The sequence below is a fragment of the Lampetra fluviatilis genome, chromosome 35 (genome assembly GCF_964198595.1).
Source record: "Lampetra fluviatilis chromosome 35, kcLamFluv1.1, whole genome shotgun sequence".
Lineage (NCBI taxonomy): Eukaryota > Metazoa > Chordata > Hyperoartia > Petromyzontiformes > Petromyzontidae > Lampetra > Lampetra fluviatilis.
Genome location: NC_136309.1, coordinates 3,449,371 through 3,477,312, shown reverse-complemented (window position 1 = coordinate 3,477,312; position 27,942 = coordinate 3,449,371). Strand labels below are relative to the sequence as shown.

General features: G+C 47.1%; 1 protein-coding gene across 1 annotated transcript in view; it reads right to left on the bottom strand.

Annotated features, from left to right (window-relative positions):
• The window catches only part of LOC144944522 (cytochrome P450 3A56-like), a 30,027-nt gene extending 2,321 nt beyond the window's left edge, over positions 1-27,706 (bottom strand). The window contains exons 1-12 of the mRNA XM_078872745.1: positions 27,603-27,706; positions 21,901-22,019; positions 20,423-20,516; positions 18,791-18,843; positions 16,909-17,008; positions 15,608-15,721; positions 12,387-12,475; positions 10,103-10,251; positions 3,560-3,687; positions 2,168-2,255; positions 1,655-1,815; positions 601-827 (exon numbers count right to left, since the gene is read on the bottom strand). Coding sequence (XP_078728871.1) covers positions 601-827; positions 1,655-1,815; positions 2,168-2,255; positions 3,560-3,687; positions 10,103-10,251; positions 12,387-12,475; positions 15,608-15,721; positions 16,909-17,008; positions 18,791-18,843; positions 20,423-20,516; positions 21,901-21,977 — 1,280 coding nt within the window. The 5' untranslated portion in view covers positions 21,978-22,019; positions 27,603-27,706. The remainder of the gene's footprint in view (positions 1-600; positions 828-1,654; positions 1,816-2,167; positions 2,256-3,559; positions 3,688-10,102; positions 10,252-12,386; positions 12,476-15,607; positions 15,722-16,908; positions 17,009-18,790; positions 18,844-20,422; positions 20,517-21,900; positions 22,020-27,602) is intronic.
• Between the last annotated feature and the right edge of the window lie 236 nt (positions 27,707-27,942).

Genomic DNA, 27,942 nt, shown 5'->3' with positions numbered 1-27,942 from the left:
TGCCTCCGAAACGTCGTGATTTAGATTTTTATTTTATTTTGCTTTTATTAACTTAAATTTTTTACCTACGTGACTTTACCAAAAAAACCTAAGAATATGAATCCTTGCAGTCACGAAAGCTTCAAATCTAGAACAAAATGGGACTTGTTTAAAGCTTCCACTGTAAATTCCAACGTGATATCGTTTATTTGTTCCTTCATCACAATGCTAAATTGTGCCTGTGGTCGACACGTACATTTACGGTTTGTAAAATCAAGAGAGATTTCAAAACGGCATTGAGGGGGGAAAAAAATAATGAAGACCTTAGTGGTATAGGTGAGCTCCCGATAAACCTCGCCACAAAATACGTTGTTTTGCACTCGCAGAAGAAAAACAAATTGGCCCACACACTTTGCTGCAACGCTTCATCCTTGGGGGCCGGTGTTTCACAACATCCATGCGGAGTTTCACAACATCCGTGCATGACCCACCAAACCTCGCTGCTGCTGCTGCCTCCACAGCACCGGATCACAGGTTAGCCACGTTGCAGGAGCGCAGCCAACACCGCCGCCCGGCTAAACCGACAAAAACTACGCAGTCGGACCGGCGGCGAGTTATTACCGTTCAGGCCGGAACGCCGTGGGGTCATCCCAGTGCTCCGAGTGACGGTGAATGACAAACACGGGAATGCCGATGACCGTGCCCTTGGGAACAGGGATGCCTCCCAGCTCCACGTCCATCTTTGCTATACGTTCCAGCCTCCCGGCTGGCGGGTACAGACGCAGAGACTCACTAACCACCATGTCCAGGTAAGGCAGCTGGGACACCTTCTCATAGGTGACCTCCTCCTGTAAAGTCACAAACAAAGTCAAATAACCCCCCACCCAATCCCCTGTATAGCTTCAACAGACTGTTGGGGCAAGTGCTGTTAGCGAGTAGCACCTATGAAGGCTGGCACGGCACACGAGGGGGTGAGTGGCCAACACCACGCCCGACCGCCTCTGTCTCCCCAGTGGCGATGTTTAACGCACCGCACCAGATGCTCATTTGAGGCTGAGTCGACATACGAGAGGCCCAGGATCGGTTCACATAATCGTGACCAGTGTTGGCCATAGGCAGGAATCGAACTCACTACCGCTCCCCAAACATGAGCACAGGCCTTCCACTGGTTAGAGAAAAATTGGTACGACATGAGGTAACAAAGGAGATGATGATATATGTGGAATTTCTTTCACACCATACATAGCCAACCGTGCTAATCGGAGGTGCGGGGGAAGGACAAACTAAACACAAAAAGCAGTTCTAAAGAAATGACTTTTCAATCTATATTTAAAAGCGCATAACTCCAGTGGCTTCCTGATATCGGAAGGAAGAGCGTTCCAGACGGCCGCAGAAGCGCATCTGAAAGCGTGTGATGCGGTGACCATCTTTGTTCGACGGCTAGCCACAATCCGCTGCAGCGAGTATGACCGGAGTTTGCGTGATAGTTTATGTTTCTTGACAAGGTCAGCGAGGTATTGTGGTTCAATTGTGGCAAGCACTTTGTGTCTAACGAGCGCAACCTTAGAACGTATTCACAAACACGGTGTCGGATCGTGCAGTGCCCGTCACGACACGCGCCGGATGAATGTTGTACACAACGCCGCAGCTGGGCAATGTTGTTTTGATGACCGACCTCTGGCGGCAACGTGGCATCGATCTCCTCGAAGAGCTTGTCCTGCACGTCCGCGTGCACGGCCAGGTTGTAGGCGATGTAGGTGAGTGTCACGGCCGTCGTCTCGTAGCCCGCCAGGAGGAACACCATCGCCTGGGACAAGATCTCGCTGTCCGTCAGCGCTGCAATCCGCCAAGGCACGACGGACAGACGGACGCACGGACGGACGGACATGCCGGGTCACGTGGCGTAACCGTAAATTCGTACAGCCGCTCGCAAGTCCGCTCGTATCGCACGCCGCCGCTGCAGATCCACGCGCGCTGTTAGTGCTGTCCGGTAACTTACCTGCGCACCGTGACTTTGTACAGGCGTACACATATCCGACTATGACCACATATCCGCCAGTTCCCAGCGAGTCGGAATTATGCGACGCTGCATGGCACTGTACATTTCAATGAAAGTAAAAAAAATATATACATATATTTTTCATGTTTGCTCGATGTTTTGCTTTCAAATTGGACATGGCCGTTTTACCTTTGTACGGGATGATGCCACCGTGCTCGTCCAACAGCGAATCAGAAATCTGAGCATCGACCATGGTCTGTAGGAAGTCCACCCTGTCCTGTGGGGCGGAATCACAGAATCACAGCCACCGATGGGTGTCCACACGTGCACAACATGCGCGGGGCAGATCTCCCGCTCCGTGGCTTCCACATATCAAAATTGTAATATTCGTCGTGATATCACATCACTACTGGTCCCCCCGCCCCGCTGACTGGGCCCTCAAAATTACGGGCACGATGCTGCTCCCCGTTCGTGCAGTTACATCCACCCTCGATATCGCTTAATGCCACACTCGGGGCAATTTACGTATATCGCGCAATTGCAGCCGGGTCTTCCCTTTGCAGCCGTATCTTTAAGATTTAAAACGTCGGCACACAGCGTAGCAACGGGAACGCGTGCGCGCGCGACGATTATTTGAATTCCGACCTCCTTATTAACGTTTGCAAACTGCACCGTGGAGATTTAAAACAAAAAGCATTCGAAATGCGCGATGCGTTCCGTCGCGCTACGCTCGCGGCGCCTAATTAATATTACAGAAGAGAGTTTTGCCGCGCCGCGTACAAATGAAACGTGAACGGCCGTTTGTCTTCGTTGACACGGTGCGGATTTTTCAGTGCACAATTGTCATTAGTCTCTCGTGTTGAATGTAGTCGTGCCGAGCTACGAAAGGAAAATTCACGTGGACAAATGTACGGCTGTGCATTTAGAGCGTGCTTAAACGATTCACCGCGAACTCAATGCATCATTACGTCACATCTCAATCATTCCTCCGATGCCCTGCTGTTTGTTAAGCCTAGGGGACTCCCATGTGGCAGCTGTCGTTGTGCAGCACAAGTTGAACTCAGCACTACTATGTGGGCATTATGTATGCATGTTGAGCTTCTTTCGGACCGTAGGTAGCCAACCCAACGTTGACCCAACGTTGACCCAACGTTGACCCAACGTTGACCCAACGTTGACCCAACGTTCCATTTTTAAAAAAATCCTTTATATTAAGTTCGCTTGCTTGCTTGCGTGCTTGCTTGCGTGCTTGCTTGCTTACGACCGTGCAAATCTTTCGGTCGTTTTTTAACCCACTTCCCGTGATCCAATCGAGCTGACATTTTCCACACAGACTCGTTGTGCGAGACAATTAATTTTCGTGAAAAAAAATTCCCAAAATTTTACACTTTTAGGCAAAAAAAATTAAATATTTAATGACCAATTGCTTAATACTGGCAGACAATCATCTGACCCATAGGTGGCAGCCATCTCAAGCCAGAGAACGAGAAGACTCTAGCCGCCACGCATATAAAGGATTTATAGTGAAACACTTTGTTTTTACGGGTTTACTTGTTTTCACTGGGCTGACCCATGACGTACCGTGTGCTCGCCCTTGCGACGTTCATTCTTCAGGCGTTGCAGGTTGGACATGAAGAAGGATAAGACGTCATTGGGAAACATGCTGACGTTCATCCGGACCAGCAGCGGGGTGACGGCCGGGAAGAATACTGCGCCGCGAGGGGATAAACGCAACGTGAGAAAGAGCATCGCACCGATGCACGCGTATGCACAGTTGTACCTCCTGGTTATCGATCCAGCTACTGGGGCACCACCGTGGCGAGATGTTAACTTTCTCGCCTGGTGTGCAGGAGAGTCGTGGGTTCGATCCCGACTCTGATGCTTGTATATTTGGAGATCACGTGGATTTTTCTTCGGGTCCTCCATTTCGTTTCTCCACATTTAGAATTGGCGTTGCGTTTAGAGTGCTTGGCTGCTAGAAATTTGCACGTGATGACAAGCCACTTCATTGAGCCATCATTTGTGGTGGCCAGGTCGCTTCTGAAAAAGAGCCACGCAGCTCAGTGTGCCTTACCTGGTAAAATAAAGAAAATAGTTTGAGTACTATTATCAAACGTGACGGCCGATCCCCAAAGCACAGACAACGTGAATGAAGAGGTAAACGTGCAGCCCTGAAAGTCATTTCTGGTAGAAGTGCCTCCACTAAAAGGCTAGTTTGGCCTACACTTCCACTCTGTCAAGACGTCTTGTAAGAAGCGTAAGTAGCCAACTTCCTTGCCCCAACACATGCGACCTGCCGATCATGGACGACCTGTGGTGTTACCCATTTATAGCTGCCGGGTGGACGGAGGCGGGCGGAGGGATTGAGAAACTTGACCCCCTTTTGTTTCAACGGCCACGCCCGTAGTGTGTATTAGAACCGGCGGCCGATTCCACGTGCATCGGAAATTCGAGGGGACCCGAAGCATGTATGGAACATACGTTGAACTTCTTTCGCACCATACGTAGCTATCGCGCCAATGGGAAGTGCAGGGAAACGACAACAAACTAAACGCAAAAAAAAGCCGTACGCATTTAACGTGATTGGCATTTTACATCTGATAACTTTGCTATTCCCAATGAGATTTTTCTATTTTATTTCTTTAACTTCCAACCTACCATTACCATTATTATTTCATTTTAAATCCCGTGACATCCACAATGGCTCAGAAGCTAATCAGACCCACAGGGCTGAGCCAGGCTCCTTGGTGAAAATAGTCAACTAACCATTGGCCCAACAGCTGTTATGGTTTATTCGGCATACCGAATATTAATTCATTCTGCTCCAAAGGCCATAATTTTAAGTCGCTGATGTACGATCGAATTAGCCGATTGCTACAGTGGCTTTTAACGGGCAGTACAGTTGTGCCAAACCTTTCTCCACTGTTTGGTTAGAACCCATTTCAAATCGGTAGCTGTAAACAAAACAAAACATATAAATAGCACATTTGCTTTAATGACACAGTGCTCCCCGGCAACGCATGAATGAGTTTGCATCGGATTCATTGCTTATACGGAGTGCTCTTGCTAAAAACATCTGTTGTCCCAGCAGCATTTGTTAAACGAGGCCGACTTTGCTGATGAGACTCATTAGAAGCCTTGGAAACCGGACCAGACTTTTCTTGCTTTAACAAATGCTGCTTGATAATACTGGTCGACAGACCCAACGGGCCGATGGGACTAAATACATTCTAGATTTGAAGTTTTCGTGACTACAAGGATTCATACTCTTAGGTTTGTCGGTAAAGTCACGTAGGTAAAAAAAATAATAATAAAAAATAATAGAAATAATAATAGAAATAAAATAATATAAATCACGACGTTTCGGAGGCAACACAAGTCTCCGTCATCAGGTGGGACCGTCACAGCTAGATTTACTGTCTTATTATTATTATTATTTTTTTCCTACGTGACTTTACCAAAAAACCGAAGAGCATGGACGAAAAACATATTTGAATTTTTGAGACGGAAATACGTTCTGGACGTAAATATAGGCCGACCTGTGGGAGAAGCCTCGGGCCTGCCATGAGAATGTGGAGTTTCTTTCCGATGACTCGGGGGCCAATGGGAGAAATGAGCACTACACGATGCTCATCTAAGCATGAGCATGGGGACACTTAAAAGACGTTGGCCTTTTTTTTTTACTTGAGCCAATGTCAGTGTAGCGTACCACAGCCTTTCTTTTTTTATGTTTGCCCCTGGCTACCATTGCGCTTTATGACATTGCTGGTGCACTCATCTTGGATGATGCAATATTCGTTCAACGTTTTCTTGTTGCTGCACGATTACTTCAGGGCCCTATGTAGAAAATCTGGAAAAAAATGTTTTAACACCGCCAACACCCCCCCCCCACCACCACTACTTGGGAAATTTCCAGATCCGCTTCTGACGCAACATGACCCTTTCACCGAGAGCCCAACGCCTGACTTTTGCCTCACCTCGGCTGCTTGTGAGCGGGTCATGCTAACAAATGAACCCCCCCCCCTCGCCAACAACAAAGAAAAATTTACAGCCACAGCGCCGCAAGCCCAGGCACGGGGAGGCACGATGCAAACAGATGGCGCCGGAAGTATTTTATCGCGTGGAACTTGCAACGTGGGCCGTATTTTGATAAGAGAGCCGTGCGGCGAGCGCACGGCAGCGAGGGTGTCTGCCTCCCCACTCGGCACTGTCTCTCTCAAGCCCTTCCGGGGATGGAGAGACGCCGGCCCCCGGCTGGGATACCGCGCGGGGGCAATTTTGAAAGGTGGTCGGCACGCGAGGGTCCGGCGGTGGTGGGTGGGTGGGTCGGTCCAGGGGGTGAACGTCGGAGCCACGTGTGTGGCCAGCCACCCGGTAACGACGCCTTGGGCCTGTCATGAGAATGTGGACGCAGGCCCCGGCTGGGATAACGCGCGGGGGCAATTTTGAAACGTGGTCGGCCCCACGGGGGTCCGGTGGTGGTGGTGGGTGAGTGGGTCCAGGGTGTGAACGTCGGAGCCACGTGTGTGGCCAGCCACCCGGTAACGATGCCTTCTTCAGGCCCCGAAGCGGGCAGCACTTTCGCTCGAGGTAGGAGCTTCCTGCTAACAACCTGACCGATGGCGGATGTAAATCTCCAGCGAAACGTGGGCACCCATTTGAAGCTTTGCGAGATTGCTCTCCAATCATGCCGGCGATGCTGCTGCTGCTTGAGCGGCAATGAATTAGGCATGTTTTTGATTCATGTGGAACTTTTATTGCTGCTACTCCCTGTCCTGAGCCCTCCAGCTACGAACAACCTCTATAACTACTATCACTACCCCTATCACTATCCCAACCTCTATAACCACTATCAATATCACTACCCCTATCACTATCACTACCCCAACTCCTATAACCATCCCCATCACTATCCCAACCTCTATAACCACTATCACTATCATCACTACCACTATCACTACCCCTATCACTATCACTACCCCTATCACTACCCCAGCCCCTATCACTACCCCAACCCCTATCACTATCCCAACCCCTATCACTACCCCAACCCCTATCACTACCCCCAACTCCTATCACTACCCCAACCCCTATCACTATCCCCAACTCCTATCACTAACCCCAACCCCTATCACTATCCCCAACCCCTATCACTATCCCAACCCCTATCACTACCCCAACCCCTATCACTACCCCAGCCCCTATCACTACCCCAACCCCTATCACTATCCCCAACCCCTATCACTATCCCAACCCCTATCACTACCCCCAACTCCTATCACTAACCCCAACCCCTATCACTACCCCAACCCCTATCACTACCCCTATCACTCTCACTACCCCTATCACTATCACTACCTCAACCCCTATCACTACCCCAGCCCCTATCACTACCCCAACCCCTATCACTATCCCTATCACTCTCACTACCCCTATCACTATCACTACCTCAACCCCTATCACTACCCCAGCCCCTATCACTACCCCAACCCCTATCACTATCCCCAACCCCTATCACTATCCCAACCCCTATCACTATCCCAACCCCTATCACCACCCCCAACTCCTATCACTAACCCCAACCCCTAACACTACCCCAACCCCTATCACTACCCCAACCCCTATCACTACCCCTATCACTATCACTACCTCAACCCCTATCACTACCCCAACCCCTATCACTGCCCCTATCACTACCCAAACCCCTATCACTACCCCAACTCCTATCACTTCCCCTACCCCTATGTAGCGTCGTTCTACGAGAATCTTTATTTTTCAGTATCAGAATATGTAGACTGTAGGAGGAATCCGATGAGCTATGAAGCTCTTTTTCACAGATGTCCAGTCGGTTGCGGGTAAGAACATTACAACAACAACAATACAAAGACACGATAGTCGTGCAAAGGGCTGTCGGAAAGACGCTGTCTTTCCGACGCTGTCTTTCCGACAGACCTGTTCTTCACCTGAGGACGGCTGCTTGCGTTGTGGCTGAAACGTCGTGAGAATTGTATTTATTATGTTAAATTTTTATTATTGTATTATTTCCCTTCTACGTGACTTTACCGAAAGAACCTAAAAGGATAAATCACCCAAACACATAAAATACAATTAAACCACCCCCATCCTACCAGGCAAAGCCCATCGAGGTATTCACTTATTTTGTTGAAGCGACCTGACCACAAATGATAGCTCAACAAAATGGCCCATCACGTGGACATTCATAGCACCAAAATAATCTAAATAATCTAACACAGCTTCAAACGTTATTGGAACATTTGGAAATCGTTGACACAACCCAAGTACAGATAGTACCCGAGTTACGACGGTCCGACTTACGATATTTCCATCTTACGATGGTGATAGCGATACGACAAAATTGTTAAATATTTTTTATTTCGCGCGGCAGGCAAACGCAGCAGCGTTCGAGGTACGATACTGTACGTTGGGACGCTGGCGGGATGTACTGTACGCATCTCCCGGCTTTATATTAAATTGCAGTTCATATATATAGGTAGGCTAATAATTTACCTTGTTTTTTACTTTACATTTTACTGTGCAATACAGTATTGTAATTAATAAATACACACAGTATATAGTTTATACAGTACGCTACTATAAATTGCTCTGTTTTGCTAAATTATCGCCATTCTTTAAGACTCCTGGGTAGGCTAGGAACATCTTCGACTTACGATATTTTCGACTTACGATGGGGTTGTCGTAACGCATCCACATCGTAAGTAGAGGACTGCCTGTACATTGTTTCTGTGTGAAGTGAACGTCAAGAATCCCTTTGTCCGAACCAAGGATATCGAACAGGATGAGAGGTTCAGACCATGGACCCCAAGGTACGGGTGTGTACAATATCAATGGGCAGGCATTACATAAGCTACCTTTTTGTGTACTTGAATGATTGTTACCATGAAAAGCATAGATTTGACCGAAGTTGAAATAGTTTTGCTATATATGGTGGCGCATGTATGTGTGTGTGTACCGGTGATCATCAATTATCCGTCGGCTTCAGGGAAGAGAGGGCTCAGGATTTTCAAAAACGCCGGATAATCACATCATCGTGGTTTAAAATAGCTTATTTTTGCACGTTATTCCGTGAAATTAAGTTTTCAGGTGTTATGTTTTTTGTGTTTTCAATTCGTTTACTATCTGCAATTGGCATGAATAAATATACAAATAGACAAAAATAAATATCCTACTTTTAAAAGTTACTGTTTACCAGAGGTGTGGACTCGAGTCATGTGACTTGGACTCGAGTCAGACTCGAGTCATGAATTTGATGACTTGCGACTCGACTTGGACTTGCATAACAATGACTTTGTCCCACCTATGAGATGTGGACTCGAGTCATGTGACTTGGACTCGAGTCAGACTCGAGTCATGAATTTGATGACTTGCGACTCGACTTGGACTTGCATAACAATGACTTTGTCCCACCTCTGCTGTTTACTGTACCGTACTTACCACTCTAATCTCGAAGACTGCATCACGGGGTGATGTATATACGTGCCGTATTTTCACCGTTTAATTTTTATGTAGTGTATAATATACTGTATGTAATATTTAACCCTGATAATCGAGCATAGCTACTCTGTTTTGCCACGCACACGGTGCCGATCGCCGGACCGGTTCCACCATTTGGAGCGGTTTTGTAAGCCGGATAATCGCACGCCGGATAATCAATGACCAACGGTACGTTGAACTTCTTTCGCACCGCACGTAGCCAACCAACCGCACCAACCGGAGGTGCGATTTCACCCAGAGGGCGCCGGTTAAAAGAAACCCCCGCGGCTTTCGGACCGCCAACGAGACGCTGGCCGCTCCCCAGAGGTCGCAACCGGGAACCCGATACCCGTACCCTACCCGATACCCGGCTACCCGTACCCGGCTGGGTACGGGTACCCGTTTGCGACCCTGGTGCGGCCGGGTACGGGTACAGGTAGGCCGTGAGTCACTGGTGAGTAACCGTTTGTCACTCATTTTGGGTAGGGTACGGGTAGGGAACGGCTACCCGTACCCGGCCGGGTACGGGTACCCATTTGCGACCCTGGTGCGGCCGGGTACGGGTACGGGTAAGGAATCAAAACCCGTTTGCGACCTCTGCCGCTCCCTTACCGACGAGCAGCAGCAGGGGGTTGAACATCCCCAGCTTCGTCAGCTTGTTGATGTAGGCGACGAAGGGGTCGTGCTCGTTGCTCAGCGAGTTCACGTCGGCGCTGAACGCGGTGCTCGTGATCACGTCCATGCTGTACGCCCCCAGCAGCCTGCGGGGTGGGGGGGGGGTGAAAAACAATAGACAAAGATACTACCCGCCCCCAGTGAGCCTTACGTGGTAAAATAAAAAAGCCGAATAGTTTAGTTTAGAGTAGCGCGGTGAAGGATAATAAATAATAAGTACGGGCAAATATCCCCCATGAGCCATATGGATGGTGGGGGGGGGGGGTGATGGGGAGCCCTCAGCCAGCAGTGGATTGACAGAAGAGCTGTGCGTAGGAATTCCCTAAATAGAGTTTCGATATTGTGATCTGGCTGGGGGGGGTGATCAAATACACTAAAAATAAACAATAGTTTTTTTTTATTTTACCAGGTAAGGCCCACTGAGCTATATAGCTCTTATTCAGACGTGAAGCGGCCACAAATGATGGCTCAACAAGGTGGCTTATCACGTGGAAATGTAAAGCAACCAAATACTCTAAACGTATGTTTATAACGTGGAGGGAAAAACCGGAGGACCTGGCGAAAAATCCACGTGACCACGAGGAGACAGACAACGCAAACTCCAGATATACAGCAGGCATCATGGTCGGGATCGAACCCACGACCTCCTGAATACCAGCTAAGTTCAACCCCCAACCGGGCCAGAATCTCAACCCCCGCACGGTCCATCTCGTGAGGGCTACATTGTGGGGCGTCAACAGTGCTTGTGGATTCTATATTTGAAGCTTTCGTGACTGCAAGGATTCATACTCTTAGGTTGATTCGGTAAAGTCACGTAGGTAAAAAATAGATAATAAAATAAATAAATAAAAATCATAGAAGAAATAATAGAAATAAAATAATAAATCACGACGTTTCGAAGGCAACACAAGCTTCCGTCTTCAGGTGGAACCGTCACAGCACGATTGCTGTATCAAGTAAAGAGAAATCCCAAGAGACCCGACCTTGTATATATACTGGTTGAGGGTGGGAGGAGCCAGGATGGCTGTGGATGGTTGTGGACTATGGAAAGACAGGCCTCCACCATAGCATTGTGGAATTGACACCGCCGCCTAAGGACGTAAGTGCTGCACAATGCTCGTTTGAGCACTTTTACTTGACTTAAAAATTTTAAATCATCATTTCAATATCGATTTGCATGCGCCGCGCTGAACACTGAACGCCAATTTACGTAAACGATTGGCACAGGACTGGGAGAAGAAAAAGAAAACCAGGCTATCAAAATATTGGCACACAATATTTACATGTCTTCGTGAGGTTCACTGGTGACGTGTGAGCAATGCATGCTAATGTGTCAATTTTACAATCTTTTATTTAAACAACTTTATCTCGCCCACGGCATCACAGGCACATGGCAAAGTGCCCGTAACAAGGTTGCTTTCTGAAATTTAAATTAAGCGCTTGGCAAGGAGAGGCTGTGTAACGGCTAAGGTGCAGTCCTGCAATTGCTTACTCATGGCACTGCTGGCTGAGTAAGCATCCACGAAGTGCGTGCCCACAGAGGGCATTTGCTCCACTCCACGGAAGTAAACTATTAAACAATTTGTTATTCTACCAGGTGAGGCCCACTGAGCTGAACAATTATTTTTTAGAAGCAACCTATCACAAATTATAGCTCAATGAAGTAGCCCATCGTGTGGTCATTTATTGCAGCCAAATACTCTAAATGTAGGTATAAAATAAAATAAATCACGACGTTTTGGGCACTCGAGTATGGATTCCTGCAGTCACGAAAGCTTCAAATCACTCTAAATGCATGTTTATGAATGAGGAGAAAACCGGAAGCCCCGGAGAAAAATTCACGTGACCACGGGGGAGAACATGCAAACTCCAAACACACAGGCATCACGGTCGAACCCACAACCTCCTGCATACCAGGCGAGGTAGTTAACATCTTCCCACCGTCACACACCTACCACGTTGACCAGACGTGTGGAGAGAGTTGGGTATACCCACACTTTACCCCACCACACGCGGATTGCCGATTGGCTGCGGTGAACACTGCCGGGTGAGGGGGGAGAGATTTGAGAAATGCGCGCCATCGTTTCAACCGCCGCGCGGGGAGAAAGAAAATCGAATCGGCGAACTCCGGATTGTGAGCCCAGTGCACTAAACCATTTCACCACCGCTGTGGCAGCCTCCCTAAGAGGCCTGGGGAGCTTGAACTCCTCGATTCACTCACTTCTTTGCATCGAAGCTTTGGCCGGCGTTACACTTCAACTCTGCCTGCTGCACGAGCAGGTCGCCATAGTGCTTGACGATGGGGAACACCTGAAGCAAGACCGAAAAAAGACCGAAAAAATTGGTGGCAGCAGCACGTCAGGGGGCCGATTCTTCCGCCGATGAAGACGCAGAGAGAGAGAGAGAGAGACACGTATAAAGAGAAAATAATAAATTAAATACTAGCATAGTAAATTAAATACTAGTATGCTAGTATTTAATTTATTATTTTCTCTTTATACGTGACTTTACCAAAAGAACCAAAGAGTAATTCCTGCAGTCACGAAAGCTCCAAATTAAGTATATAGAGAGAGACGTCTACCTGCACAGCGGTCCAGAAGGCCCATAGCTTGTTGGACAATAATGTTCACAAGCATATGTATATGTCCGTACAGGGACTCCTCTACTTATGAACGAGTTAGGTTTCAGAGATCTGTTCGTAAGTCAATGTGTTCGTAAGTCCAACTTACTATCGATTCCAAACATGTTCTACGGCGTGTACACTAAACACAGGGAATGGCTTTAAAAATTGTATGACCTCCTGTAGATGTAGATGCCGCTGGTTCTTCGTGTTCTGCAAATGTAGATGTCACCACCACCATTGCGCGGCGGTTGAACTTACAACTCTCGATCCGAACAGGCAACTGGACATACGGACAGATTTGTTCGTATCTCTGAAAGTTCGTACGTGGAATGTTCGTAAGTAGAAGAGTCCCTGTATGCTGAACTTCTTTCGCACCGTGCACAGCCGGCCGTGCTGATCGGAGTTGCGGGGGAAGGACAACAAACTGTGCACGACGGATTGAAAAAGAGAGCGCATGCCTCAGGCGAGACAGACCTTAGACCCTTGTCTCTGCGTAACGAGCGATTTGTTACAAACACTCCACCATGTTAGCGCACAACGGGCGTCCTGCGAGTTGACAGGACCACACAGGAAAGTGAACACGTTCTATAGGTAGCAGTATTTGTTCGGCGTTTTAAAATAAAAATGTACTTATACCACCACACAATATTACGCGTATGTGTTCGATGACGGGGCTTGTTTTGACGATACTTCGCAATGCTGGTCAGTGAAAGTTGGAGAAGGGGGCGGGGGAGAGGGGAGGGGAGGTGACCCAGGCCTGGTTCAAATAGTTGACCCTGGTGTGAGGCACGGCGAGGCCTTCATCCAGCAGTGGATAAAGGGCTGTGTATAAAAATCACTGTGAGTCAGTCTGTTCTCCGGCGCTACGCGATGGGTGTATTCTCAGCAAACGCAAAATGTATACATGGGGGATGCAAGTGCTACGAGATCAAATTTTCACATTTTTAAACGAGCAAACATTAATTGATTGATTAAAATGTGTCACCGCGGAGAGTGCCCTTGAGATGGAACGCCTCGTTTGCAAATGCGCCCCACAGTGTCAACTGAGACACGTGCGGCAAATGCGCGGCGACGCACACCGTGTACACAGACGTTTTAAAACTGTCAACTTGTGCGGTAAATGCATTTGACATGATACAAATTATCCGGTGATTCTGCTGCTGCTGCTGCCGCTGCGTTCAAGGCGGTCGTGCACACAAGCACAGTTAACAACGACAACTTAGCACGTTAGTCAATAACAACACCGTGGCCTTAAAAGGAAACGTATATAAAGTGGCACATTTTTTTACGGGCTATGAAGTAGGCCCATTGCCCGGAACGTCACCTGAAAGAAACACCGCCTGTGAAATATAGGTTTTTTTTTACCTTTTAAAGCTGTCAGTTACACAAATCATAATACTCTTAGTTCTTTCGGTAAAGTCACGTAGGTAAAAAATGAAAAAAAAAAATTATAAAATTTTATTTTTTATTATTTTATTTTGTATACATTTTTATTTCATTTTTTACCTACGTGACTTTACCGAAAGAACTAAGAGTATGAATCCTTGCAGTCACGAAAGCTTCAAATCTAGAACAAATCATAATCTTTGTTTATGCTGGAGAAATCCGATGAGCTATGAAGCTCTTTTTCGGAAGATGTGCAGTCGGTGGCGAGTTTCCAAATGAGTGGCACTCACCACCGGTTCGTATGGAATCTTCTATCTGCCTCTAAGAATTGCAACAGCATGTCGCAGCGCTACGCACCCGTTGCATCAGTACTACATCTCACACCGCCAAATGCACCTTTCAAAATTAACCACTTCCTACAGGAGAAATCCTCTTAATTGCGGCCCTATTATCCGCGACTCCTATTTATCCAGTAACAGCTGCAGGGTCCGATACGTTTCCCCATACGTCTGAGCGGAATGGCATTCTATCATCCGCACTTTTTTTCCCGTCAAGACAAATTCATCCTGTTATCTCCGCGGGGGTGAATCACTGCCCGGTAATTTTTTGTTATTTAAAAAAAAATTAATTCGTTGCCTCCTTATTCGTGGTGGAGAGAGTAACTGACGTCAGCTGCCGTTTGTGTAAAGATAAAATACAGGTAGTCCCCGACTTACGATATTTCGATCTTACGATGGCGATAGCGATACGACAAAATTGCCATCAACAACCTAACATCGTTCAAGTGTGCAGACGACAGACAGAATCTTGGTGAGTACAGTACAATATGATACGTTACGATACGTTCAATGCATGTATGATACGTAGCTTTAGCGATTTCATTTTAAGGTTACCACGATACGATACGTTCCAATGCATGTTAAAAATTTTTTATAGCAGATAGGATTGTTTCCTGAAAAAAACTTTCTATTAAATTGCAGTTCACATAGATAGGCTAAGAATTTACCTTGTTTTTTTTACTTTACATTTGACTGTACAATACAGTATTGTAATTAATACATACATACAGAATATAGTTTATACAATACGGTACTATAAATTGCTCTGTTTTGCTAAATTAGCACCATTCTTTAAGACTCCTGGGTAGGCGAGGCCATCTCCGACTTCCGATATTTTCGACTTACGATGATGGGGTCGTCGTAACGCATCTCCATCGCAAGTCGGGGACTACCTGTATGTAAAAATGTTGAATCGATATATTGCGGCCAATGATATCATCTCGAGTGGCTGCTGGCACGCGGGCGGGCGGGCGAGGTGACACGAACCCATTACGTACGACGAATATAAAACGGCGGCGGTTCTCGCGCACAAAGCTTGTCGACGCACGTGCCGCAATATTCAGAATGCGAACATGCACCCCCTCCACTGTTCACCTCCTTGAGTTTCCCCGTGCTGAACACGGGGCTGAGCACGCTCCGAATTCGCTTCCACTTCTCGTCCTCCACCACGGTGAGGGCGTCGTTGAGAGGCCCGTTGAGCTGAAAGTTCTGGGAACACAGCGGGCAGGCGGGCATAAAGGTTTGCATAATGGATAAGGAGGTCTCATAGTGTAAATGCTTACCCCGAGCTCTCAATACTCTGATGGTGCGCTGTCTTTGAGTTGTACGCCTTTTGGCGTCATCTGGTCCAACACCAATGGAGACTAGGCTCTAAGAAAAGCTGTCTCGGGTGTGGACCAATCAACTTCAAGGACAGTGCATATCGTTATCATCATCAGAGTTGTTTCTTCTTGTTTGCATTTTGACTGCTTGTGTTGTGGTTATTGCAAACATGATGCCTTGTATACAGGTGTCAGTTTTTGTACCAGTTGAAAGGGTAAAAACCTATCACTATGGATAGGGGTGCCGCGGTGACGAGATGTTAACTATGTCGCTCGGTATACAGGAGGTCGTGGGTTTGATCCTGACCCTGCCGCCTGCTGCTGCACATTTGGAGTTTGCACGTCTCTCTCTCTCCCCGTGGTCGCGTGGATTTTTCTCCGGGTCCTCCGATTTTTTCCCCTCCACTTTTCGAAAGCCTGCGTTTAGATTATTTGGCTGCTATACATTTCCACCTGATAAGCCACTTTGTTGAGCTATGTAGCTCAATGGGCCTTACGTTTGTAAAATAAAAATAGCTTCGTTTTAGATTTTCACGTGCCATCTCTTGGACTACTCCAGCCTCCCAGCGACCCGGAAAATATTATTGGAGAGATTAAGCCCTGTGCTTGTGTTCGCACGTGAAAGTCGCAGCGAAAAGGTACAGAACTTTCTGATACAAATGCCCACTCTGATCAATGTTCCTTCTGATATCAAAGCCCCCTTTCCCCCCCCCCACTGCCCCCCCCCCCCCCACTGGCTCATAACTCATTTGTGAGATAAAGAGCTTTACAGCTCATAGGATTCCTCCAGTATGAACATTCAGATTCTGATTCCTGGTCGTTGAGCCTCCCAGAAATATTTCGATTTAAAGCTTGAGACGCTGTCTTTCCGGCAGCTCTGTTCTTCACCTGAGGACGGCTGCTTGTGTTGTGGCCGAAACGTCGTGAGACTGTTATTTGATCGTGTAAATTTTATTATTATTTAATTATTTCCCTTCTACGTGACTTTACCGAAAGAACCAAGAATATGACCTCCCAGAAATGCCGTAGATTTTTTTTTTGTTATGAACTCTGCACGTGAATGTTGAGCCTGACCCTGCGATTGGTGAAGGTGCTGTAGCAGTCTTTGACCAGGATGGTCTTGTAGAGGCTTGGGTCAGCCACCATCAGCACCGGAGACCTGCCGTCGTAAATCCTGTAAAAAAAAAAACATTGAAATAAAGTGCTTAGCCAAGGATTTTTATTTTATTTTTTTACAGCTGTTCCCTTTTCCAACTGACAGCATTTTATTTCGTGTTAAGTAAAAGGCATGAATATTGACCGTTTCTTGTCGCATTAGTATGACATGAGCAGGCGATTTGGCCAGCCGCTGCACTTGCGTGCGCACGGCCGGGTCTGCATTGAACATGGGTACAGTAGAATATTGATTTGAAAAGCGTTTGAATGAAACCACACAGCGGGCCATATATCATGCCAGCCACATGCCGCTCCGCACAAGACTCATTACATACACAGCGGTGCGAACGGTGGATTTCCACTCTGAATTTGCGACAATGCGGTCCTGTTCTATCACAGCAAAGAAGCATGGTTGCCTTGAGCGGGGGGGCATGGGAACGATTTTGAAATTACGTGAGCAAAGCAATCATGCCTTGTAGCCGAGGAGGACCCTAATCAAGGCACAATGGGGTCCCATGAAGGTCATTAATTGAAGTTCGCAGAAAAAAAAGTCTTGCCCTCCCGTCCAAAGGTTGGAGGTGGCTGTTGCTGACCCGCTCCCTTCCTACCCCACCCAACACGTGTTCGCTTTGACAATAAACGTGCAGTAAAGAGTGCAAAGGTGGAGTCCCGCAGTTACTTTGCTCATGGCACAGCTGGCAGAAGAGCCTCGACTAGTGGGAGCCCTGGAGAGCCCTGCTAGTCCAGAGGGTGTGTTTGGCCTACTCTTCCACGTTGGCCAGACGCTTTGGAGGAGGTGGGAGCACCCACACTTTACCCCACCACACGTGACCTGACAATCGATAACTAAGTGTGGTGTAACCCACATACTGTACACTGCTCTGTGTGTGCGTACCGAGGCGGGGAGGTCTAAGAAGCTTGCACCGTCGATTCAACCGTCGTGCCGGGAGATCGAATCGAACTGGTGACCTCCGGATTGCAAGTCCAGTACGATGAACTTTACACTACAGAGGCATTGCGAGATGTTAACTACTTCGCCTGGTATACAGGAGGTCGTGGTTTCAATCCCGACCCGAACGCCTGCTGTATATTTAGAGTTTGCAAGTTCTCCTCGTGGTCGCGTGGATTTTTCTCCGGGTCCTCCGGGTTTTCCCCCTCTACATTTAGAATCGTGCGTTTCGAGTGATTGGCTGCGATAAAAATTCACGTGATGATAAGCCACTCCGCTGAGCTAGTATTAGTGATAGCCAGGTTCCTTCTGAAAAGAGTGAAATAGCAGCTCAGTGGACCTCACCTGGTAAAAAAATTAACCCGTAAAAACAAAGTTTTTCACTATAAATCCTTTATATGCGTGGCATCGGTTATATTTTATTATTCATTTCTGTTTTTCTTGAGTAAGAGTTTCATTTTTATCACATTGATATTTTAAATGAAATATTAATTTTTTTTTCCTAAAAAGTGGAAAATTTTGGAAAAATGTTTTCACGAAAATAAATTGTCACGCACAACGAGTCTGTGTGCAAAATGTCAGCTCGATTGGATTACGGGAAGTGGGTTAAAAAACGACCGAAAGATTTGCACGGTCGTAAGCGCGCAAGCAAGCAAGCAAGTGAACTTAATATAAAGGATTTAAAAAACTAAAGTTCAGATTTTAATAGTTCTACAGTGCTTGTGGTTTGAGGTCTGTTTTGTAAATGCAGTGCAGTTTAAAGACCCACACACACGTATACGCACATCGGAATGGAGTATTCTATACACGCGGGCCAGTGGTTGTGTGCTTTAAAAGTAAGAAAAAACTCACCCCCAAATCTTCCCGAATTTCTCCCGGCACTCCATGTCAAATTTGAACCAGCCCTGTCGGCGTAAGAAAGAATGAAACACACGCCATCAAAGTGTCGACGCCGCCGCGGTAATACGGCGAGAGGTAAACCGTGAAGACGATATGATTTACTACACTTACGTCGGAGGTCGCAACCGGGTACCCGATACCCGTACCCTACCCGATACCCGGCTACCCGTACCCGGCCGGGTACGGGTACCCGTTTGCGACGCTGGTGCGGCCGGGTACGGGTACGGGTATCGGGTACCTGTACCCGTACCCTACCCGATACCCGGCTGGGTACGGGTAGCCGGGTATCGGGTAGGGTACGGGTACCCGTTTGCGACCCTGGTGCGGCTGGGTACGGGTACGGGTAGGCCGTGAGTCACCGGTGAGTCACCGTTTGTCACTCATTTCCCAACGTCTTGTCTCTTCTCACAATTCAAGTTCCTAGAATCAACCCACCCGTGCCTGCAACATGGCTTCATCCCAGAGGTCGCAATCAGGTACCCGATACCCGTACCCTACCCGTACCCGGCCGGGTACGGGTACGGATACCTGTTTGCGACCCTGGTGCGGCCGGGTACGGGTACGGGTAAGGAATCAAAACCCATTTGCGACCTCTGACTTACGTCCATTTAAGACTGAAGCAGCATTTTTCATAATTCTGGCAAATCTCGACATGAAGGTGGCTGTTGTAATCACCGGCGTGCCGTCACGGCACTCGAATTACAAATGCTGTGGGTTTACTTCCCAACACAAACCGTTGCGCTGAAGTAGAAACTAATTTTCGATTTAAAGCTTTCGTGACTGCAGGGATTCATCTTCTTGGTTCTTTCGGTAAACTCACGTAGAAGGGAAGTAATAAAATAATAAAAATAAAACATTAAAATAATTCTCACGACGTTTCGGCCACAGCGTCATTCAGACGCTGTCTCCCCGACAGACCTGGTCTTCACCTGAGGACGGCTGCTTGCGTTGTGGCCGAAACGTCGTTAGAATGATTTTATTATGTTTTATTTTTATTATTTTATTACTTCCCTAGAAACTAATTGGCACGTTTTGTTAACGTGACAAACCTTACTAGTCTGCTTGGTTTTTTCGGTAAAGTCACGTAGAAGGGAGATAATTATTGCTGCTAATCCTACATCCTACATAATGCTCCTACGCATTCCACAAGTAGTGACTAATCCCATATTTGCATTTTCCATAAATATGCAAAATTACTCTGTTGATACGCAAATTCCTTTGTCAAGGCGCTCTTCCCCCCCCCTAACCCAGCTTAAATATACGCTGCCAAGCTTGGCAGTGTTCATTCAGACGCTGTCTTTCCGACAGACCTGTTCTTCACCTGAGGACGGCTGCTTGCGTTGTGGCCGAAACGTTGTGAGAATTGTATTATTTTATTATGTTTGATTTTTATTATTTTATTATCTCCCTTTTACGTAACTTTACCGAAAGAACCAAGAAGATGAATCCCTGCAGTCACGAAAGCTTTAAATCGAAACCTTACTAATTTGTCTGTGTCGGGTTTAACGACACATTCATATTTACGCGATCTAACCCAAACAAAAAACCTTTACGTATTATTTCTCGTTTCAATGTTACAATTACCTTTCTGTACTCAAGGAAGGTGCCAATGAAAGGATATGGTCTGGGCGTAGGTATATTGAGCCGTTTGAAGAAACTGTAGGGCCACATTGCATATCTGCAGATGAGAGAAAGAGAGAGCGAAACAACGACAACAGTTGAAACGAAGGCAGGGCTGTGGCAAAAAGAAATGACACCGCAAAACAACTTTGCAAAGGACACCCGCCTGGAATCGAATCACCCGGAATTCGCACACAGCCTAATCCAGGGCACGGCAACCAAAATAACAAGAAGAGCCATTTCTTTCCAATTCGGTACAAAATTCAGTATTTCAAGAGCCGCAATGCATCTGAGTACATACTGTACTCATGTACATATCGTCAAGAAGCAGCCCGTAAAGAGCCGCATGCGGCTCCGGAGTCGTAGGTTGCCGACCCCTGCCCTAATCAGATCTCGACAGCAAAGCAGGTTCGAGCCTGGATTTGTTTAGTTTGCATATTCCCACCCTGCAATGATTTCCTGTAATTGCCGCCACCGCTCATGGGTTTTTGGCGGTGGCCATCCTTGCAACAAAGCTGCTTATGGCTCAATAATTGGCCTCACAGGCTGGAATAATAAAGTCTGAGTCAGAGGATTAAGCACTTGCATTGGCAACTAACGGGCATAAAACAAGTGTTGTAGGCTGCTGCGGTTGATAAGCTGTCAGGGTTTTGCCCATGGGGCCACACCTCCTTCATAAATGGGCAATTAAGATAAGCTCTAGGAGTGCGTGCGATTATGGACATGCCACCCGCATAGTAAACTCAAGCAACGCACACGTATGTACGTTCAGTCAGCACTGCGCTCGTTTATAACGCAACAAGAATTTAAAATATCTCATGATAATTGGTTCTTTACCCTTCTATCTGGCAACAAAACTGACACCTTTTTGTTGCCAGATAGAAGGGTAAAGAACCAATTATCATATTTTTACTGGCAAATGAGGTTCCCATAGAGTTAAAATATCTCCCCAAGAAGCAAAACTAAAATCATGAGATCGTTCCGACCGGCATTGTCCGTCGCTGAGAAACAACGTGTGCGCAGTGCGCGTAACCAACCGTTGTGCTACATTTCGATTTAAAGCTTTCGTGACTGCAGGGATTCACCTTCTTGGTTCTTTCGGTAAAGTCACGTAGAAGGGAAATAATAAAATAATAAAAACATAATAAAATAATTCTCACGACGTTTCGGCCACAATGCAAGCAGCCGTCCTCAGGTGAAGAACAGGTCTGTCGGAAAGACAGCGTCTGACGCTGTTTGTCTGTCTTTCCGACAGACCTGTTTTTCACCTGAGGACGGCTGCTTGCATTGTGGCCGAAACGTCGTGAGAATTATTTTATCATGTTGTATTTTTATTATTTTATTATTTCCCTTCTACGTGACTTTACCGAAAGAACCAAGAAGACGTTGTACTGCACTTCCCATGCGTCCGAACAGCATCGCAAAGAAGACGCAAGACTCACGTGGCTGTGAGACCCAGCAGCGTGACGATGAGGACCCACGTTTCGGCGGAGAGGCCCCATAACCACGGGTCACCCATGGCTTTTGTTTTTTGCCTCCTTCACTGCAGAAACCTCCCTACCTGGGGTGCACACAGTCAACGATGAATGGTGGTTAGTAGGTGAACAGGTCCCTCTGTGTGTGTGTGTACGTGGGGAGCGGTAGTGTAGCGGTTAGCGTGCCGCGCTCCGAACCCGGAGGCCGATTCCCGCTCACGGCCAACGCCAAGGGGCCGTCCATAAATGACGTCACGCGATTTTGGAGGATTTTTTAACCCCCCCCCTCGTCACACGGCGTCACAAAAAGTCAGACCCCCCCCCTCAAATCTGACGTCACAAAGCTCTGCCCCACCCCCCCCAAAAAAAATATAAAACAGGCTTCAAATCGCTTTCAATTATTGTCATTGTAGTGCGTATTTCATGTGGCGCTGCACTCTGATGTTGTAGGAGAAAACATTTATCAAAAAATCTATTTAATTAAGTAGAACGTGTTGTCTATATTTATTTAAAGTTGCGCATTTTGATGTGACGTCACATTTCTCAAACCCCCCCCTCGTCACACATGGTCACAAATGTCTGACCCCCCCCGCCCCCAGGTGCGTGACATCATTTATGGACGGTCCCCAAATGACGATTATCTGAACCGGTTCTGGGCCTCCCCTAGGTAGACTCAGCCTCAAATGGGTTACCCGGTGCGGTGCGTAAACATCGCCACTGGGGAGACAAAGGCGGCCGGGCGTGCTTGTTGGCCACCCAATTCCTCGTGTGCCGTTCCGGCCTTCATAGGTGCTGCTACTCGCTAACAGCACTTGTCCCAACAGTCTGTTAAGGCTATACGGGGGATCTTTGTCTTTGTGCCCGTGTGCCACTGTTTTGTCATGTGTGTGTGTGTGTCTGTAGTGTTGATGTGTGTACGTGTGTGCAGCAAGTCCTTCGCCATCGAGTCAACATTGGGGGGGGGGCAAAACTTCCAGAAGGTCTGGGGGTCCCCCCCTCCCCCCCCAGAAAAAAATGTTTAAATTTGAAAAGAATTTCCTGCCTAAAATAAAAAAAAAATTAACTAACACGTAGGATGGATTTTTTTTTACAATAATGTTTAATAGTGTATTGTATTACATGGCTCTGTTTTTTTCTTTTTTTACCTTTTCTTGTTTCAATGTATGTAATGGCAGAGATTAGGGATTAATAAAATACAACCATAACCACAATCACATGAACAGAAATCTATTTTATAGCAATATATTGGGGGAGGGGGGCATTTTGAGCATATTTGAATATTATGGGGGGGGGGATGTGCCCCCCCCCAATATATATTATAATAATTACCAGAGGTGTGGACTCGAGTCATGTGACTTGGACTCGAGTCAGACTCGAGTCATGAATTTGATGACTTGCGACTCGACTTGGACTTGCATAACAATGACTTTGTCCCACCTATGAGATGTGGACTCGAGTCATGTGACTTGGACTCGAGTCAGACTCGAGTCATGAATTTGATGACTTGCGACTCGACTTGGACTTGCATAACAATGACTTTGTCCCACCTATGAGATGTGGACTCGAGTCATGTGACTTGGACTCGAGTCAGACTCGAGTCATGAATTTGATGACTTGCGACTCGACTTGGACTTGCATAACAATGACTTTGTCCCACCTATGAGATGTGGACTCGAGTCATGTGACTTGGACTCGAGTCAGACTCGAGTCATGAATTTGATGACTTGCGACTCGACTTGGACTTGCATAACAATGACTTTGTCCCACCTATGAGATGTGGACTCGAGTCATGTGACTTGGACTCGAGTCAGACTCGAGTCATGAATTTGATGACTTGCGACTCGACTTGGACTTGCATAACAATGACTTTGTCCCACCTATGAGATGTGGACTCGAGTCATGTGACTTGGACTCGAGTCAGACTCGAGTCATGAATTTGATGACTTGCGACTCGACTTGGACTTGCATAACAATGACTTTGTCCCACCTATGAGATGTGGACTCGAGTCATGTGACTTGGACTCGAGTCAGACTCGAGTCATGAATTTGATGACTTGCGACTCGACTTGGACTTGCATAACAATGACTTTGTCCCACCTATGAGATGTGGACTCGAGTCATGTGACTTGGACTCGAGTCAGACTCGAGTCATGAATTTGATGACTTGCGACTCGACTTGGACTTGCATAACAATGACTTTGTCCCACCTATGAGATGTGGACTCGAGTCATGTGACTTGGACTCGAGTCAGACTCGAGTCATGAATTTGATGACTTGCGACTCGACTTGGACTTGCATAACAATGACTTTGTCCCACCTATGAGATGTGGACTCGAGTCATGTGACTTGGACTCGAGTCAGACTCGAGTCATGAATTTGATGACTTGCGACTCGACTTGGACTTGCATAACAATGACTTTGTCCCACCTCTGATAATTACTGCCTAGGTGTGCAGTGCTGTGGGTGGCTGTACGTGTGTACAGGCTTTGTAGTGTGTCTACCCGTGTGCTGATGTTTGTTATGCATCTGTGCCCTGTCGTGTTGATGTGTGTGTGTGCAGTGCTGTGGTTATGCGTGTGTGTTGATGTGTGTTGATGTGTGTGTGTGCAGTGGTTATGCGTGTGTGTTGATGTATGTGTGTGCTGTGGTTATGTCTGTGTGTTGATGTGTGTGTGTGCTGTGGTTATGCGTGTGTGTTGATGTGTGTGTGTGCAGTGGTTATGTCTGTGTGTTGATGTGTGTGTGTGTGCTGTGGTTATGTCTGTGTGTTGATGTTTGTGTGTGTGCAGTGGTTATGTCTGTGTGTTGATGTTTGTGTGTGTGCAGTGGTTATGTCTGTGTGTTGATGTGTGTGTGTGTGCTGAGGTTATGCCTGTGTGTTGATGTGTGTGTGTGTTGTAGTTATGTCTGTGTGTTGATGTGTGTGTGTGCTGTGGTTATGCCTGTGTGTTGATGTGTGTGTGCAGTGGTTATGTCTGTGTGTTGATGTGTGTGTGTGTGCTGTGGTTATGCCTGTGTGTTGATGTGTGTGTGCAGTGGTTATGTCTGTGTGTTGATGTGTGTGTGTGTGCTGTGGTTATGCCTGTGTGTTGATGTGTGTGTGCAGTGGTTATGTCTGTGTGTTGATGTGTGTGTGTGTGCTGTGGTTATGCCTGTGTGTTGATGTGTGTGTGCAGTGGTTATGTCTGTGTGTTGATGTGTGTGTGTGATGTGGTTATGCCTGTGTGTTGATGTGTGTGTGCAGTGGTTATGTCTGTGTGTTGATGTGTGTGTGTGTGATGTGGTTATGCCTGTGTGTTGATGTGTGTGTGCAGTGGTTATGTCTGTGTGTTGATGTGTGTGTGTGTGATGTGGTTATGTCTGTGTGTTGATGTGTGTGTGCTGTGGTTATGCCTGTGTGTTGATGTGTGTGTGTGTTGTAGTTATGTCTGTGTGTTGATGTGTGTGTGTGCTGTGGTTATGCCTGTGTGTTGATGTGTGTGTGCAGTGGTTATGTCTGTGTGTTGATGTGTGTGTGTGTGCTGTGGTTATGCCTGTGTGTTGATGTGTGTGTGCAGTGGTTATGTCTGTGTGTTGATGTGTGTGTGTGTGCTGTGGTTATGCCTGTGTGTTGATGTGTGTGTGCAGTGGTTATGTCTGTGTGTTGATGTGTGTGTGTGTGCAGTGGTTATGCCTGTGTGTTGATGTGTGTGTGCAGTGGTTATGTCTGTGTGTTGATGTGTGTGTGTGTGCTGTGGTTATGCCTGTGTGTTGATGTGTGTGTGCAGTGGTTATGTCTGTGTGTTGATGTGTGTGTGCTGTGGTTATGTCTGTGTGTTGATGTTTGTGTGTGTGCAGTGGTTATGTCTGTGTGTTGATGTTTGTGTGTGTGCAGTGGTTATGTCTGTGTGTTGATGTGTGTGTGTGTGCTGTGGTTATGCCTGTGTGTTGATGTGTGTGTGTGTTGTAGTTATGTCTGTGTGTTGATGTGTGTGTGTGCTGTGGTTATGCCTGTGTGTTGATGTGTGTGTGCAGTGGTTATGTCTGTGTGTTGATGTGTGTGTGTGTGCTGTGGTTATGCCTGTGTGTTGATGTGTGTGTGCAGTGGTTATGTCTGTGTGTTGATGTGTGTGTGTGTGCTGTGGTTATGCCTGTGTGTTGATGTGTGTGTGCAGTGGTTATGTCTGTGTGTTGATGTGTGTGTGTGTGCTGTGGTTATGCCTGTGTGTTGATGTGTGTGTGCAGTGGTTATGTCTGTGTGTTGATGTGTGTGTGTGATGTGGTTATGCCTGTGTGTTGATGTGTGTGTGCAGTGGTTATGTCTGTGTGTTGATGTGTGTGTGTGATGTGGTTATGCCTGTGTGTTGATGTGTGTGTGCAGTGGTTATGTCTGTGTGTTGATGTGTGTGTGTGTGATGTGGTTATGTCTGTGTGTTGATGTGTGTGTGCTGTGGTTATGCCTGTGTGTTGATGTGTGTGTGTGTTGTAGTTATGTCTGTGTGTTGATGTGTGTGTGTGCTGTGGTTATGCCTGTGTGTTGATGTGTGTGTGCAGTGGTTATGTCTGTGTGTTGATGTGTGTGTGTGTGCTGTGGTTATGCCTGTGTGTTGATGTGTGTGTGCAGTGGTTATGTCTGTGTGTTGATGTGTGTGTGTGTGCTGTGGTTATGCCTGTGTGTTGATGTGTGTGTGCAGTGGTTATGTCTGTGTGTTGATGTGTGTGTGTGTGCAGTGGTTATGCCTGTGTGTTGATGTGTGTGTGCAGTGGTTATGTCTGTGTGTTGATGTGTGTGTGTGATGTGGTTATGTCTGTGTGTTGATGTGTGTGTGCTGTGGTTATGTCTGTGTGTTGATGTGTGTGTGTGTGATGTGGTTATGTCTGTGTGTTGATGTGTGTGTGTGTGTGCAGTGGTTATGTCTGTGTGTTGATGTGTGTGATGTGGTTATGTATGTGTGTTGATGTGTGTGTGTGCAGTGCTGTAGTTATGCGTGTGTGTGATGTGGTTATGTATGTGTGTTGATGTGTGTGTGTGCGCAGTGCTTATGCGTGTGTGTTGATGTTTGTGTGTGTTGATGTGTGTGTGGTAGTGTAGTGGATAGCGCGCTGCGCTACGAACCTGGTGACCCGGGTTCGATTGCCTGTTCACGGCCAACACCAGTAACGATTATCTGAACCGGCCCTGGGCCTCCCCTAGGTCGACTCAGCCTCAAATGAGTACCTGCTGCGGTGTGTAAACATCGCCACTGGGGAGACAAAGGCGGCCGGGCGTGGTGTTGGCCACTCACCCCCTCGTGTGCCGTGCCAGCCTTCATAGGTGCTCGCTAACAGCACTTGCCCCTACAGCCTGTTAAGGCTATACGGGGGATCTTTGTTTTTTTTGGTTATGCGTGTGTGTTGATGTTTAGGTACAGTACAGTGGTTATGCGTGTGTGCTACTCTGCTTACTGTAGCTGTGCATACCTGCCAGCCCCTTATCAGCGCCCTTATTACGGAACAATTGAGACCTTATTGATAACCGCGTCTCCCTTATAAATCCCAAGGTTAATCCTACAAAGTCCCCATCACAAGGAGAGAAACACAATCAAATGTGCGTGCTTGTTCGTCCGTGAAACCCTCGACTTGCCAGCACACACTAAGAACACGGGGTGAAGCCATCGGGGTTGACAGCTGTTGATCTGACGCCCGCTTACCTGTGCCGATGTGCCGGTCGCTACGGACTTCCCTGCGTGCAGAGGACTTATACTTCCTCCCCTACTTAGGGGCCGTCCATAAATGACGTCACGCGATTTTGGACGATTTTTGACCCCTCCCCCCCCCTTCGTCACACGGCGTCACAAAAAGTCAGACGCCCCCCTCCCTTTAAATATGACGTCACAAAGCTCTGCTCCCCCCCCCCCAAAAACCATATTTCCATTTTGAAAATAAAACGTGCTTCAAATCGCTTTAAACTATTGCCATTGTAGTGCGTGTTTAATGTGGCGCTGCACTCTGATGTTGTAGGAGTGTTGTTATAACAATTAGTGTTGTTAT